At 46.8% G+C, this 16457-nt stretch overlaps 1 protein-coding gene across 1 annotated transcript; it reads left to right on the top strand.

The window, feature by feature from the left end:
- The first annotated feature begins 9997 nt into the window (after positions 1-9997).
- On the top strand, positions 9998-16184 carry IL17B (interleukin 17B). The gene is made up of 3 exons (XM_029583631.1): positions 9998-10139; positions 11826-12175; positions 14282-16184. The coding sequence occupies exons 1-3, from the start codon at positions 10119-10121 to the stop codon at positions 14532-14534; spliced, it is 624 nt and encodes a 207-aa protein (XP_029439491.1). The 5' UTR covers positions 9998-10118; the 3' UTR covers positions 14535-16184.
- The last annotated feature ends 273 nt before the right edge of the window (positions 16185-16457 follow it).

Genomic DNA, 16457 nt, shown 5'->3' with positions numbered 1-16457 from the left:
TTTTTCTCTATTTGAGACTCACTCAAGTGTGATACATTTGTGGGACCCACCAACATCCCCACACGGAAGTAAATTCATCCAGATTCTAACTTTTTGCAATTATTAAGAACATAAGACGTGCCATACGGGGTCAGACCAGTGGACCATCAAGCCTGGCGTCCTTTCTCCAACAGTAGCCAGTCCTGGTCACTAGGAAGTACCCAGCAGATTTTAATGGGGAAGTCCGTTTTTTGTTGTTACCAGCAGATCCTGCACCAAAAATGATGTTCCTGCCATAACTTAGTATTGTCTCAGCCCTCAAAATAAGAAAGCTAAGGTGAGGAATAGCACAACTGCACAGCTCTCAACACAATGTCCAACCAGGTCAAGGCTTTAAAAAGCTATAGCGCATGCAATTGTACGTTGGGCAAAGCTGAGGTGAGTGGTGCAGAAGATTTGGGGTCTCCCGATTGATGACGCTTTCCAGTTTAGGCTTCCTCTTTCAGCTCTGCCAGCCTTCCTTGATGACTCTCTGGTGTGGTTCCACTTCTGAATTGTATAATCCACCATCTGTAGGTTTATAGAACTGGTGACGCAAGGCAATGAATTAACCAGTACTTGGAAAGTATCAATATCCCCGAGTGCCACTAATTAGAAAGATGATCCCTGACGGGTAAGATCCGGCACACAGGAGGGAAGCTGGCGATGTGTCCAGTGACTTCTCTTCCATGCAGTGCTGGATGATTTCACTCCTGGAGACGTTTTTCCATCTGTCGGCCTGATGCAGCAAAAGCAGAGAGACACAGCCACACTTCCTTCCGATGACGATACAATTACTTGGAAACAGACGTAAGCTTCCAAAGTCTGTCTCTGGGTTTTTTCTTGCAAAGTTGTGAATTACTGTGTGGAAAACAATCTGTGAAGAATGGAAGGAAGCCCCTTTAAGAGCACCTGGGCAACCACTGGATCTGCCAGACAATGCATCGAGTGTCATAGCCCGGCAGCTGCAGAGAGCAGGGACGGCTCCTGTGGGAATCTGCACAGAGCTGCACAAGTCCAGTAGGACTACAGAAAGGATAAGACGCAGATGTAGCTCCATTACTACTAGCAGTAATAACGGAGCATCAGGCCTCCCAGAATGCAGTGGGGGAGAGAAGTCAGCTTTGACTTGGGAGGACTTCTCTGCTCCCCTCATCTCTATGTGGCACCTTCATTACAAGGCAGTCGCCCTTCACATAGAAACATGCTGGCAGAAAACGACCATTAGGCCTATCTAGTCTGAGCCCCCACACCAACTGCTCAGCTCTAGCCCTCCTTCAGAGTCCCATACTGTCCTTGCCTCCACCACCAGCACTGAGAAGCTGCTCCATGCATTTGTACAGAAATAGTTCCTTACATTTCACCCTCATCCCATTCATCACCTGACTTCTCTCAGCTCTCCATGACAGTCACCCCACACACCACTAAGGGCCTTCATTTTTCATGCAAATCTTATTAAATTAGTTCATAATAAATCCTAGAACTTTTCATCTGAAAACTCACAAGATTCCTCACTGGTGAATGAGCAGGTTGGAAGATTGGAGTAATGGCAGCTATCTCAGACTTGCTTTATGCGAGGGAATTGTCTAAGCTTAAGTCTGCATTCTTCAAACTTAGATTATCGCGGCATGTAAGGTGTATTTTCGCACAGTGGTGTAATCCTGGCTCTTGAACGTGCTTGATTACTGCAGCACGCTCTGCATTTTGCTTCCAGAGTCCACGTTGTGTGGATTGTGGATGCTCTATGAGTGATCATCTAACTGCTTTGTTCATTTAGTTATTTGATTTGTATTTCCGCTTGGGCAGGCACTTCAAAAGCAGATTACATTCAGGTAGTGCCGGTATTTCCCCGAGCGCATGAGCAGAAACGCAATGGAATTTTAAATCACGCACACACTTGCGCATGTCAGCTTGTTCCTAATTTTAAGAGGTTACTTGAGCAAACCTGTTTCGCGTACCTTCCACAGGACTTTGCCAGCTTTAACGCGCGTGGGTGAGTGGTTTTTAAAACATACTCTCGGCAAAGGACGTTCACAGTTTTTCCAATTAGTCCACCAGTTTGCCCAGTTAATACTGAGATCTTCCAGACCCCTCTGGTTCTTCATCCTGCTTGCCCCCCAGCTGACCCAGACCCCTCACCCTTTCCTGTAAGCCCTGAAACGAGAGATCTGCAGCCTTCTCATCAGGAGCAGCAGTAAAGTTACGCGGATAACAAGCCGGATTTAAAATACGGAGTAACGCGTGTAACAGTTGGCCCCGCCCTGGAACGCCCTGCCCCACCCCTCTTCCGCATGCACGGGTTTATAAGCGCGTAAATCACAGCATGCGTGACTCCGCATTGCTTGCGTACGGCTCGCGTACGGGCGCATGTGGGCATTTTTACACAAGCAAGGCTTTTAAAATCAACCTCTAAGTTTTTTACCCAAGGCAATGGAGGGGGAAGTGACTTGCCCGAGGCACAGGGCTGGGATTTGAACCCTGGTTTGCAGCCCACTCCTGCCAGTGGAACAGAGAGTACACATTAAATGGAGGGGTCCTGAGTGATCGGCCATCGCATCCGTAGCGCTCTGCGCCCCAATCTCTGACGGTCGTCCCCGCAGGAGTCCCGTAGACCTGTCTTTTCTCTTATTGGACCTCCTGCCTTTAACCATCAGAGGTCAAGGCGTTTTACTTTGTTCTTACTAATGGATGATTAACTGCTTTGAGAGCTGTTCCTATAGCTTTGTGTGTCTGCACGATTTGTGGTTTTATTGTTACATGTTTTACATTATCATCACCTACAACGATTTTATTGATTTTGCCAGAATATAACAAACATTTTAAATAAATAAAGCAGGTCCCTCTGGAGCAGGAATTGTCCCTCACTATAAGTAATGTGCTGCCAGCCTGCTGCACTAGAGAAGGAAGATCCCTGCGGAAACGGTGAAAGACAAGAGTCTGGCTTCCTGCTGAGGCCTCTGAGCCTTTCAGACAGCACCACCAGCTGGCAAGATGCAGAGAAAGTTACATCTGAATCAGAAGCCAGTCTGCACTTAAACCCGAAAGCAAAACAGAACATCCTGCAGAGACCAAACTGGACCAGAAACACACCCAAGAGAAATTAATAGCAAAGAATAATAGAAACCCTTGTAAGAAGACAGGAAATCAAAGAATGCCTGCTGCACGTAAACCCAGGAAAGCAAGTGCCCCACTAAATGCTCAAACACAATCCAGGAAGCACCGAGAAAGCTATTTCACCTGATGCCATCTTCTGGCCACTTCCCTAAGACATGGTCAGAAGGGTTCATTACACCAATCTATACACAACCCAAATAATTATAGATGGACCTGTGTCCCCAACAAACAACACTAAACTTCCTAAAGAACAAGAAAAAGCTGGAGAGAAGTCAGACTGAGTTCCTTCCAAAGCACCAAACCTTTGACCATATCTTTATCGTACAGACACTGACTAACAAACATCCCCTCAAGGAGAAAAAACTAGTGATTCTGTGTGGCATTCTGGCCTGAAACTACTGCAAACCGCAATTTGGGGGAGTGGAGAGGAACCTATGATACAATTAAATCCATCATTGTATCCATCGGTTGTAAAGCAAAAATAAACAACCTGCAGACAGGAGGGATGAGTGAGACAGGGATGAGATCCCCAGCTGCAGGAATGACTCAGAAACGGGACCCGCAACGCTCGATCTGGTGCTCACTAATGGTGATAATGTCTCTAATGTTCCGCCAGGCACTCACCTGAGCACCAGTGATCAGCAGGCGAATACGATACAGAGGAGTCACATGAAGACCCGAGTTTTCAATTTCACCAATACAGACTTTGTCAAAAAGGGGATGCACCTGGAGGAAGAACAGGAAGACTGAGAAGAAATGGGTGAGGTGGATCAACAGTGGGCCAAGTTAAAAGGAGCTCCTGCAAAGGCAACAAATCTATACGCTAGAAAAGTAAACACAAGTAAGATGAAAAAGAAACCGATTCTGGTTCTCAAAGGAGGTGGCTGAAAAAATAAAGGTAAAAAGAACAGCATTCAAGAATTATACAAAACATTTTTCAGATATCTGAGAAAGAAGGAAGTGGTGTAGTGACTTTGAAAGGTGACAAGGAACAAGGTGTAGAGACCAACAAAGAAATGGCAGAAATATTAAATAAATACTTCAGTTCAGTGTTCACTAAAGAAAACCCTGGAGAAGGACATAAGAACATAAGAAAATGCCATACTGGGTCAGACCAAGGGTTCATCAAGCCCAGTATCCTGTTTCCAACAGTGGCCAACCCAAGTCACAAGTACCTGGCAAGTACCCAAACATTAAATAAATCTCAAGCTACTCAGGTACAAAAAACTTAGATTGTAAGCCCTCTGGGGATAGAGAAATACCTAAAAGTACCTGAGTGTAAACTAATGTGATATCTCGATTGAGATCGAATGTCGGTATATAAAAATAAATAAATAAATATTGCTTATTAATTAATAGCAGTTTATGGACTTCTCCTCCAGGAACTTATCCAAACTTTTTAAAAACCAGCTTCACTAACCACAACCTCTGGCAATGAATTCCAGAACTTAATTATGCATTGAGTAAAAATAACTAACTATTTTATAGACCTCTATCATATCCCCCCTGAGCCATCTCTTCTCCAAGCTGAACAGCCCTAACCTCTTCAGCCTTTCCTCATAGGGGAGCTGTTCCATCCCCTTTATCATTTTGGTTGCCCTTCTCTGCACCTTCTCCACCGCAATTATATCTTTTTTGAAATGCGGCGACCAGAACTGTACACAGTATTCAAGGTGTGGTCTCAACATGAAGCAATACAAAAATGGCATGACTTTTTCCATTTTATTCACCATTTCCCTCATGATTCCTAACATTGTTTGCTTTTTTGACTGCTGCAGCACAGTGAGCTGACGATTTTAAAGTATTATCCACCATGATGCTTAGATCTTTTCCCTGGGTGGTAGCTCCTAATATGGAATCTAACGTCGTGTAACTACAGCTAGGGTTATTTTTCCCTATATGCAACACCTTGCACTTGTCCACATTAAATTTCATCTGCCATTTGGATGCCCAATCTTCCAGTCTCACAAAGTCCTCCTGCAGATTATCAAAATCTGTTTGAGATTTAACTGCTCTGCATAATTGTGTCATCTACAAATTTGATCACCTCACTTGTCTGATTCCTTTCCTGATCATTTATAAATATATTGAAAAGCACCGGTCCAAGTACAGATCCCTGAGGCACTCCACTGTTTACCCTTTTCCACTGAGAAAATTGACCATTTAATCCTACTCTCTGTTTCCTGTCTTTTAGCCAGTTTGTAATCCACGAAAGGACATCGCCTCCTATCCCACGACTTTTTAGTTTTCATAGAAGCCTCTCATGAGGGACTTTGTCAAACGCCTTCTGAAAATCCAAATACACTATACCTACCGGTTCACCTTTATCCACATGTTTATTAACCCCTTCAAAAAAATGAAGCAGATTTGTTAGGCAAGACTTCCCTTGGGTAAATCCATGTTGACTGCCAGCATCACCTTCTCCTTTACAGGAAATTCATGGAAGCAGGCAACTATATCTCGAGGCAGGTTACCTTGAGGGGCTTCCAAAGCCTGATGAGCTCATTCTAGCTGTAGCTTTGGTGTGACAGTCTCTTGATCTTCTGAGCCGAGCACCTGCATACATATACTGTCCACCACCTGGAAACAGTCTCCAAACTCCTGGCTCTCTGGGATCCCTCTAAATCGCAAGTTAACTCTTCTCATATGATTTTCCAGATCCTCCAATCTATCTTGTAGCTCCCCTTGGGTTACAGTCATTTTGTCACAGGCTTCTTGGAATTGCATCATCTATGCAACATGCTCATCAAGGCACGTTTCTGCCTCCTCAACTCTCGTGCCTAGCTCAGTGAGATTGCTCTTTAGGTTGGCTATGGTGTTAACGATCTCCCCTTTAATCGCCAACATGTCAGCCTGGAGGTCCATGAACCACTGTTGAAACTTGCACCGGGAAGGGGCTGCACTCACGGCAGGTCCCGATGATCCTGTCTCAGTTTCAGGCTTCTCATGCTCGGCCATAGTTGCCCCATCCTCACCTTCCGCCTCCTGCACCGAAACGCCACTGTAAGAAAACCGTTTTAAACAAGTTTTCTTTTTCAGGGAAGACATCGATGGAATCAGCCTGGTCTCTGCTTGTGATCACCGAAGAAGGTAAACTTAGCAGATCGCTAAATATAAGGGATGCTTTGCGATGCAATTGGGAGCAAGTGAATTAGGCAGCTATAGCCCGGGTGACGTCACCAGGGCTCCTTTCCCCAAAACCCTGGGCCCTATATCCCATTCGTAATTGTCGCCATTATGACCCCTAATGGGCAGACTTAGAGCCGGTGAACATGCTCAGCCCATATGGGAAGCAGAAGACCTGAACCAGTAGTTGAACCCACTTGGCAGCGTGCAGCACTGCCACTGAGCAAATGGGCTTTTCCCTAAGAAAATCATAACGACACATCCCAGAATGCACTGGGCTAAAGGCAAGACTGGATTATCCCATTCCTTATGACTTGGAGCCAGTTTATGAGCGGCAGTGGTGCCTGAGCACTTCCTGGGGTACTCGTCCTTCTGCACCTGAGCAGCAGAGCTAAGAAGGCCCTCGTGAGCAGACTCCTTGCAGGGCAGGCTGGCAGACAGGCGAGGCACTCACTTGGAGTTCAGTCAGCTTCCTGCTTTCCCTTTTCTGCCACAAATCCATGTGCAAACAGAGTTCAGAGGCAAAGCCCGCTGCACATTCGTTTACGGTGGCTATTTTGTGAAATGCTGTGTCAACACAGCCTTGTGTACTCTGCCATATTCAGGATGTACCCAGTAAAAGAAAGAAAAAAATACAAAAAGCAGGGCTGATAGAGAACTTCAAAGCAACAATGGGACTGGCACAAAACACAGCTTGAAAGCAGCAGGAGTCCTGGCTGAGGGGCTGTCAGCCTTACACAAACATGGCCTTTCCTTTCACTGCCAAAGCAGCAGTGGGAGGCAGGGGGACAGACGTCATCGCTAGGCATTAAGAAAATGCAAAAATCAGGCAGGCCAAGGTCTCAGGTTTCTCCAGGTTTTACGCACCTGCGCTCCCATGAGCCAGGATGAGGCCCTAAGCAGAGGTGTGGAAATATTCCCACGGGGACACAACAAGCTCAAACTACAGCCCGGCACGATTAAAGCAAATCGGAAGCGGCATTCACTCAGCGCACAATCAAGCTATGGAACCTTTTGCTAGAGGATGTGATCAAAGCAACTAACATAGTGGGGTTCAAAAGAGAGCTGGACAAGCTCCTGGGGGAAAAGTCCATAAGCAGTTATTAGCCAGGCAGACTAGGGAAAGCCATTGCTTTCAGATACAAGAAATGCATCAACTATTGGGGATCTGATTCAGCACACCAGAGTCAAGGAGCACCCCTGAAAATGTGGCCCAGCAGGGCAGGAGTGTAGGTGAACGTCTGCCTAAGCAGCCCCCTTCCCTGCATGTTGAGCTCCTGGGTTCTGGGGGCCAGTCGGACTTGCCTTCTAGAGAACATCATGGTTGGTGCTGGATTCAGACAGGGCTGGAGGCAAGGCTGGTACTGAGGACAGACAGGAGCTGGTTATAAGCAGGGCTGGATCGCGGTACAGGCTGGGCGCTGGAACCAGGTACTTGCAGAGCTAGAGACAAGGCTGAGGTTGAGCGCATGGGCAAGGCCTGGAGAAACATAAAAGGGACTGGACTGGGCAGGGCAAGGCAAGGACAAGATTAGACAAGGCAGGCTAGTGAACCTAGAGAGCCTGGAGGCCACAAGTTAGAGAAGGACAGTCCAAGAGGGCACCAAACATGGTAGGTAGGCCTGAAAGGCTGAAGGGCCCAAAGTGAGGCAGGTAGGCCTGGATTGCCACCAGACAAGGTAGAAGGCTAAGGTAGGCCACAAGGAAAGGCAGATGGCCCGGTGAAGGACTCGAGGTGACTCAATGAAGAGGCGCTGAGGGAATGGATAGGCTGGATTAAGTAGGGTTGGAACTGAGGTGTCATGTGATCAGCGAGGCTGCACAGCAAATAATGTTCTTACATTGCCAGAATACTGTAGAGTGTGACTTGTTCTTGAAATCAGTAAATTATGAGTATAATAATAATTAGTTGTAAATAAACCCGGTGTTTCCTCATTATCACAAGTAAGTACTACAGGAAAATTAAGGCATTAGACGTTATTGATAAATGTTCTTCCATTACTCCAGTTTTCCCAGCATTCCTCATTCATCCATTTTCCAGAGTGTCTCGTTTGCATCCACTAATAAAGTCCTTCTTTTCACATCTGGTCATCACCCTCTTCTTATTAAGAATTCAATTCCTTCTTTGCACCAACTGCAGACTTCTTGCACACTTTGAGTTATGGCGATTCAGTTTCGCACAAGTATTTTCCAAGTGTTCATTTCACATTTTAATAGAAGTGAAGAATCACGACTTCACTCTATAATATGCATGCGTGTCATGCTGCTCCGTTCCCAGGGAAACCTTGGAACCAGAGTTTGACAAACCTCTGGAATGGGTAAAAACTGGTAGTATCCTGCGGTGCCCTCTGTGGGCACTTGCACCGTTTCTGGAAAGCTCTAGAACAGGAAGCACGGTCTCCAGCGTCATGGACGGAGAATGCCTTGCGGGCACAGATACTGCAAAGGCAACCTGGTCCCGTAACCTGTCCGGCATGGATTAGCAGATCTGAGCTGAAGGGATTAGCAATCCCCTAACCTGTATGAGGGCTGCACATTCTCTCTATCTCCTTGCCCCGCAGGATGACTTCTCTTGGAAAGGCTCCAGTTTGCTGGAGGAGTCTTTTCCTTGGAACCCATTTTATCACCATTCCCTCCAAGTAATCTAGAAATGGAATTTAAACCTCTAAATTACATCCATTTCTTATTAACCTGACGCCTGGTGTGGGCTGCTGTTTGGAAGATTTGCAGGGAATCGCCCTGCACTTAAAACCTAAAGCGGCTGATAATGTTGATTTAAGAGAGTTGCAGTTTTCCTAATAATTTGTTTGCTGTTACGAGCTAATAAAGCTGGTTTTGCTCACACAGATAACTGCTTAAAATGTGCTGCTAAAGGTACTTTATACCATTATCTATGGACTTGTCCAAAGATCCAAATATTCTGGAGAAATGTTACTCATGATCTTGGTATGACAACAGGAAAAAAAATATTTTCAGCAGACTTCCATCTTGATGGCCAGATTTATATTAGCAAATTCTATAAGTTATTCTTGCCTAAAGCCTTTTTGATTGCTAAAAGGTATTTTGTTTAATTGGTTTAATGAGTTGGAAACCCTTATGGCTGATTTGGCTTGTATGGAGTATCGGTCGGCTCTCTAGAAGTCTCCCAAAGCAAGCTCCACCTTTTGTCAGATCTGGAAAGTGTACCTGAATGCATTGCCTGAGGAACATCAGAAAACGATGACTCAATAATTTGCCGATTTTGTTACAGGACTTTTTCTCATTATTGCTGGCTGCTGCAAGACATTTTTGAATGCCGAGTCTAATTTTGTCCTTTTCTCTCCATGTGTTCTGCAATGATAAGTTTTTGTTGTTTGGGGTTTAAAGGGAATAATTAATTGACCAGTCTGTATTATAAGATTAGGCTCTCTATTATGTGCAATGTCAATGAATAGAACAACTGCTCTGCATTGTCCCCAGAAGCCCTCCGAGCTGGGGGTTAAAGGTCCAGCCTTGCTCCCCATGAAGGGAAAAGCGTCACTTCTGAAAAGGCAGGTCCCACAGGGAAAGCTGATTGGGATGTGCAGCTTCGAGGTTTTGCTTCTTTAAGAAGAAGTTAAAACAAACACCAAGGGCCTATCAGTGGTTACTGTGTACTCACGGTGGGAAAGGCACATGCTGGCTCAGAAACAGCGTCCCTGCTGGCAGAGCACCCTCATCCTATGGGCCTCAGACCCACCCCCAGCGAGATGGCGTTAGATTAGGGGCTGTTACCTTTTATTTCTAAAGCGCTGCTTTCATTCCCTTTCCTTCCAAACGGACCTTGTGGCCTCGCAGGAGATCTGCTCCCAGTCCCTGCCTCGGTCTCTGGCTCACTGTAAATGATCTGCTCTCAGAAACTGGTAGGTAGCTTTGTGTGCTTGGCTGAAGCCGATTTGCTGTTTGCTTTATTTACATTTGGTAATATTTCATGGGATTGCTCGATTCTGAAATGTGAAATGGGCTGAGAGGCTGTCATGAGAAAAGTAAGATAAAACGGAGCATGAATTTGGTTGGCAAATACAGAGATGTAGATGCACTTGGAGAGAGGAAAGTTGTTTTTGGAAGTAAAATGAGTGAGCAACACTAACACAAGGGCACACCTGCAGCTATTTACAAACTCATATGCACAAGGGTTGTTCCAAACGTTGACTACTGTTGATTTATTATAGAGCTAGGGGCCTTTATTTTATTTTGCCTGGGAATTTTATTGGTAAAACAAACAAACAAACAAAAAAAAAAGTCAGAAGAATGACTTTTCCACTGATTTTTCTCCTCTTGTGTTATATCCAAGTCACCACTTTCTTTTGGGTTCAAACACTGAAATTCCCAAGTAGAATAACATAAAAACTGAAGTCCCTCCATAAGCAGAGGAATACAGTTCCCCTTTTGCCTGCAACAGCAAGGTGGGGCTGGCAAATCTGGGAGAGGCAGAATAATTATCTTACTCCATTGGACTCCACACAGTTATATTGTTTTACAAAATCTTCATCAGAGGAGCATAAACGTGGGGAAAAAGGCAAGCGATTCAGAGCTCTGGCTGCCATGGGAACTGAAGCGGTGCCGCCTCTGTACTGTCGCAGCGTTACAGCTGCGTTTGCACCTCAGCTGCCTTCCACCTGTCCCTTTATTTACAGCTAAATTCTAGGAAAGCTGCGGTCTCCCGGCCTGGGCTTCAGCCAAAGAGCCCAGAACAGTGAAATTCATTTTGGTAAAACCTCGGTGCTCCCCAGGCCTAATGTTAAATGGGACGCTGGGTGAGGTTCTGTCATACAGAGGGGACCCGATCGTGCGGGAGAATGGGGGTTCACCCTAGCACCGCAGCAAACCAAGTCAGGAACTGTGGTAACGGCTGGCAGCTCCCAGCCAGTCCCCGAAGCAAGACTTCAAGGCACAGCATTGTTGTTTTACAAGAAAGAAAGCCACGGCAAAACACATTTCATGATTTGTTCCCCAGCCATGTTACCTTCGGCTCGCCCTATACTATAACCTGGCTTTCTGCGTCCTGTAGACATGCCCACACACAGTCAAACCTCCAATACCGAGAAAAGAAGCCATAGAAAAACAAAAAGGAAATGCTGCTTTTGTTATTTTAAGAAGAAAATGTGGCATTCGCATAGGAACGAGCGGAGAGGAATACAAGAAGTGATGGTTTGTTCCCAGTTAACTTACAGCTGTGCTTATTTCAAACCTCACGACCTCTGGAAGTGCTGCAGTACTCAAACATTAATTATGCGTTATTTTACTTCCAAAAAAAAGTTACTTCTGTGCATCTTATCTCTGTTCTGTAGTGCATTTTCCAAATGTTACCTGTTTGGGCCCTGAAAGTGACACAAAGTCAGATCACATTTTGGAAAGTCCCATTATGCAGTTTTATTCTGCAATGGATGTTTTCAGGTGAGACCACAGTCGACCTCCACCACTACAACTTGCCAGCACATTTTACTGACCTCCTATGCCCCAAACGTTCAGAACGACAGAGAAAGCACCAGTGTGAGCGCAGAGCGGACGCTCTGACACCGCATGACCTATGCTCTTCTATATTTCAGCTTCTGCTCTGCATGGTCTTAGTGATCACAGCAATGGTCACTGCTGAACACCCAAAAGGCAAGCACAAGAAGGGGAAAAGCAGAAGGAAAGGACACCACAGGCTGAATAGTCACCCAGAGTCTCTCTCAGAAAGGGGGTCCGAAAAGTCCTCGCCCGACCCCGTGCTGGGAGTGAACTCGGTCACTTTGGCTGGGGAGAGGGACTACACCTTGCTGGAGGATTATGAACAAAGCCTCCAGGAGATGGTGAAGCAGCTTTTAAACAACTCAGAGCCTGTGGGCAGCAAGTGCGAGGTGAACCTGAGGCTGTGGGTGTCCAATAAGAGGAGCCTCTCTCCATGGACGTACAGGTAAGGAACATTGAGCAAGGCAAGCACTCTCTATCTCTGGCTTTTAAGTGATGTGAAAGGCATGGAATATGCGCAGGACAGGCAAAGTGGGATAATAAGGTAGTACACTAGGAGAGCTATATTGGGGGGGGGGGGGGGGGGGTCTCAGTACTGGAATAGCAGGGGGTGCTGCAGGGCAGGAGTGAGGTGCATTGGTAGAGCTGTGTGTGTGGGTCTCAGTACTGGAATAGCAGGGGGTGCTGCAGGGCAGGAGTGAGGTGCATTGGCAGAGCTGTGTCTGGGGTCTCAGTACTGGAATAGCAAGAGGTGCATTGGCAGAGCTGTGTGTGAGGGTCTCAGTACTGGAATAGCAGGAGGTGCTGCAGGGCAGGAGTGAGGTGCATTGGCAGAGCTGTGTGTGAGGGTCTCAGTACTGGAATAGCAGGGGGTGCTGCAGGGCAGGAGTGAGGTGCATTGGCAGAGCTGTGTGTGAGGGTCTCAGTACTGGAATAGCAGGGGGGTGCTGCAGGGCAGGAGTGAGGTGCATTGGCAGAGCTGTGTGTGAGGGTCTCAGTACTGGAATAGCAGGAGGTGCTGCAGGGCAGGAGTGAGGTGCATTGGCAGAGCTGTGTGTGAGGGTCTCAGTACTGGAATAGCAGGGGGTGCTGCAGGGCAGGAGTGAGGTGCATTGGCAGAGCTGGCTGAATGTGGACATCAGAACTGCAATAGCAGGCGGAGCATCTCTAACACTGAACTAAAGTCCATTCCATGACTGTAGAAAGAGACCGTCTGGCCATCCATCCAATTACTTCAGCTTTACAGTTCCTGCCCCTCCCTCAGAGATCATCTCATGCTCTCTGGAATTCAGATCCTGTCCTAATCTCCATCACCTTCATTGGGAGGCCGTTCCATGCATCCACCACCCTCTCTGTAAAGAAACATTTCCTTAGATTACTCCTTAGTCTACCCCTTTCCCCTCATCCCTTTTGTAAAATACCTGTACTAGCTCATTTTGGAATGGATATAAGCTGTAAGTTGTCCAGAGAATAAGCACAACAGTGCCTTAAAAAAGACCTTGCAGCTTAAAAAGCATCCCAAGGAAAGTCCAGGACAGGGCCTAAGAAGCTGGGAACTGTATTTACACTAAAGGCAGTCAGAATTGTGCCAGAGTCCTGTACAGACCATCAGGCACCACTTGACGTCCTTTCACTAAGATGGTCTGGCAGGCCAGTGTTATTCAGAGTTTGGAAATATGACCATAGCACGATTGTACTTACACACACTTAAAATAAATATGAATTATGGATTGTGGTCTGCTCTTTATAAGAATAACTGGGGAAAGGAGAATTTGTAAGCAAAACTAGCTGGTATGTCAGGAGGTGTGGAAACCCCTCCAGCATCAGTCTAAGTGGGTAAATACTGGACAGTTTGGGCTCTGGCTGATTTGCTTTCCTTCCTCATGTGAAGGAAGAATTGTGGACGCGTGGAATTAAGAGTCAATGCAGGGGCGGGGGGAGAAATCGGGCATCCCCCGGTGGGCCGATCGCTCCAGTCACGTGGTCTGCTGAGTGTGGCCGTGACAGAGCCACACTCGGCAGACGTGATGTGTCCTGGGCGGCGAATACCCGGGCCGGTCCGACGTCGTGAATCCGCCGCTGGGTGAGACCCTGTCATTGGCTTCATGTCTTACGTCTGTGACGAGCTGTCAAGGGTCGGGTGGAACTGCGCCGTTTCTTGACTGCTCTGCTGACGAGAGGATAACTCTCCAGAGCTCCTTACCCACACGTTGCATTACTCCAATAAAAAGGCCTCACCCAGAACTTGTTCCTTGTGTCCTAATTTCAATGCAGATAGTGATATTGCTAAAGCACCGATTAATTAGTGTTTACGTCTTTGACTACACCAATTTGTATTGACGCTGTAAACAACTAAATAATTGCACAACAGAAGTGAGGCAGCCCCGAGAGGAGCCTGTGCGCGTGCGAGAGGTGGAGAGACTGCGGGACAGGAATGAGATGCATTAGCGCTCCTGGCTGGGGATGTAGTGCTGCAATTAGCAAAGCCGTGAACAGAAAGCCTTCATATACACAAAATAAAAATACTGCCCATTTTTTTCCCCTTCCCCAGTATAAACCACGATGAACATCGCATTCCTGCCGATATCCCTGAAGCCCGATGCCTGTGCTCAGGCTGCATTAACCCCTTCAGCATGCAGGAGGACCGCACCATGACCAGCATCCCCATCTACAGCAAGATCCCCGTGAAGAGACGTCTGTGCCAGGCGGCCAAAGCCGGCCAGAAGCAGAAGCCGAGGAAGAGGTGCAACAAATACAAGAGCGTGATGGAGAACGTGGTGGTGGGGTGTACGTGCATCTTCTGACCAGCCCGGCCTGTTCCCCCAGCGCCAGCTTCAGAAGCTTTTGGATGGGGGGACGGGACAGTGAATTTCAGGGTGGGCAAGCACCAAGTGCCTTCCCTTCCAAACAATCAAAGTGCTCCAGCCAGGCTAGGGGAGGCAGCTGGGGGAGGGGGGCAAGTTCCTTATGTGACAGGGCCCTGACCCTCCCCCCCTCCTTCCCCGGTCTAGAGCCACTTCTGCCACTCTAATTTGCTAGTTACGTTTTGTCATAAAACCTAATCTCGTGTTTCTTTGGATTTCCTTTCTAAGCACTGGGTTTTCCTGGCCGTCCCGAAAACAGTAACTCCTCCCAAGACTGCAAGTGAACAGAACCTGACCCACCACCCTTACTGCATCAGGTGGAGTCTTTTGCAGGCTACAGGCCCCTGCATGTGCCGGGACCCACTCTTCCCCAGGGCCAACACGGCTGCTTTGACGCACGCGATACCATTAAGTGTGATTTTCATGACTGCGTCATTGATCTGCAGATCTCGGCTTTGTAAATGTCATCCAAAAGAAATCCTTTTTCCAACCCTGCTATAACAGGGATGGGGAACATCTGGTCCGCAAGGGCCACAAACCAGTCAGGTTTAGAGGATAGCACCTGCAAATCTCTCTCACCCCAGCAATATGGTCCCCCGCAGAGTCCCCTCCTGTTTATTTTTAACACAAGCTATTGGTTGGATGTTGACATAAAAGCTTGTTTAACAATAAAGTATTACCTCTCCTGCCACCTGTCTACCTTACCTGCCTGCACAAGTTCTTAGCTTCTTTTACAGAATAGCAACAGGTGGGGAAGGAAAGCGGAAAAGGATTCCAGCTCTGTGCACAGAAGCTGCCACTCCTCCATTACCCCTTCTAAGATGACAGTGACCTCATCCCCTTTGAAAGGGACAATAGCTCCAACATGTCCTATTTATGACAAGAAAACCTCTGTTTTTCAAAGAACACTCCAGGCTCTCTCTCCCCCTCAAAATAAATCTTTGTCTGCTTTCCTTTTCATTCAGCTGCAAAATATAAAAAAAGTATCACAAAATCTTACTTCCTCAGGGATCACCACGCTGTCACTTTGGGTGAAAACCTGACAGCGATATGGGGTCATTTACTGCATGTTGTTCCACTATCAGAAGAGGGTAGCTCAGATTTAAAATAATTTACCTGCTCTGACCAACTTAAAAACAGAGCTGCAAAGAAACACCAAGCCTTCAGTGACAGATTCAGCCTAAGCATCCTGGGATCTGTTGATTTCAAGTGCTGAAACGCTTTGTGATGATGGATCAAAATCTAGGGCATTCCCCAACGATCAGCAGAGCATGATGAGGAACCAGGGAAAGCCGCAATGCTGCTAGTGATCCTGGCTATTGGTCATTCTATATCTTCCTTCTTTCTTCCCCAACGATCAGAGTATAATGAGGAACCAGGGAAAGCCGCAGTGCTGCTAGTGATCCTGGCTATTGGTCATTCTATATCTTCCTTCTTTCTTCCCCAACGATCAGCAGAGCATGATGAGGAAACAGGGAAAGCTGCAGTGCTACTAGTGATCCTGGCTATTGGTCATCCTATATCTTCCTTCTTTCTTCCCCAACGATCAGCAGAGCATGATGAGGAACCAGGGAAAGCTGCAGTGCTACTAGCGATCCTGGCTATTGGTCGTCCTATATCTTCCTTCTTTTTTCCCCAACGATCAGCAGAGGACGATAAGGAACCAGGGAAAGCCGCAGTGCTGCTAGTGATCCTGGCTATTGGTCATTCTATATCTTCCTTCTTTCTTCCCCCACGATCAGCAGAGTATAATGAGGAACCAGGGAAAGCCGCAGTGCTGCTAGCGATCCTGGCTATTGGTCATTCTATATCTTCCTTCTTTCTTCCCCAACGATCAGCAGAGTATAATGAGGAACCAGGGAA

Source organism: Rhinatrema bivittatum, chromosome 18, assembly GCF_901001135.1.
Source record: "Rhinatrema bivittatum chromosome 18, aRhiBiv1.1, whole genome shotgun sequence".
Classification (NCBI taxonomy): Eukaryota; Metazoa; Chordata; class Amphibia; order Gymnophiona; family Rhinatrematidae; genus Rhinatrema; species Rhinatrema bivittatum.
Note: the sequence above shows the minus strand (reverse complement) of the source record. Positions and strands in the feature narration are given on the sequence as shown.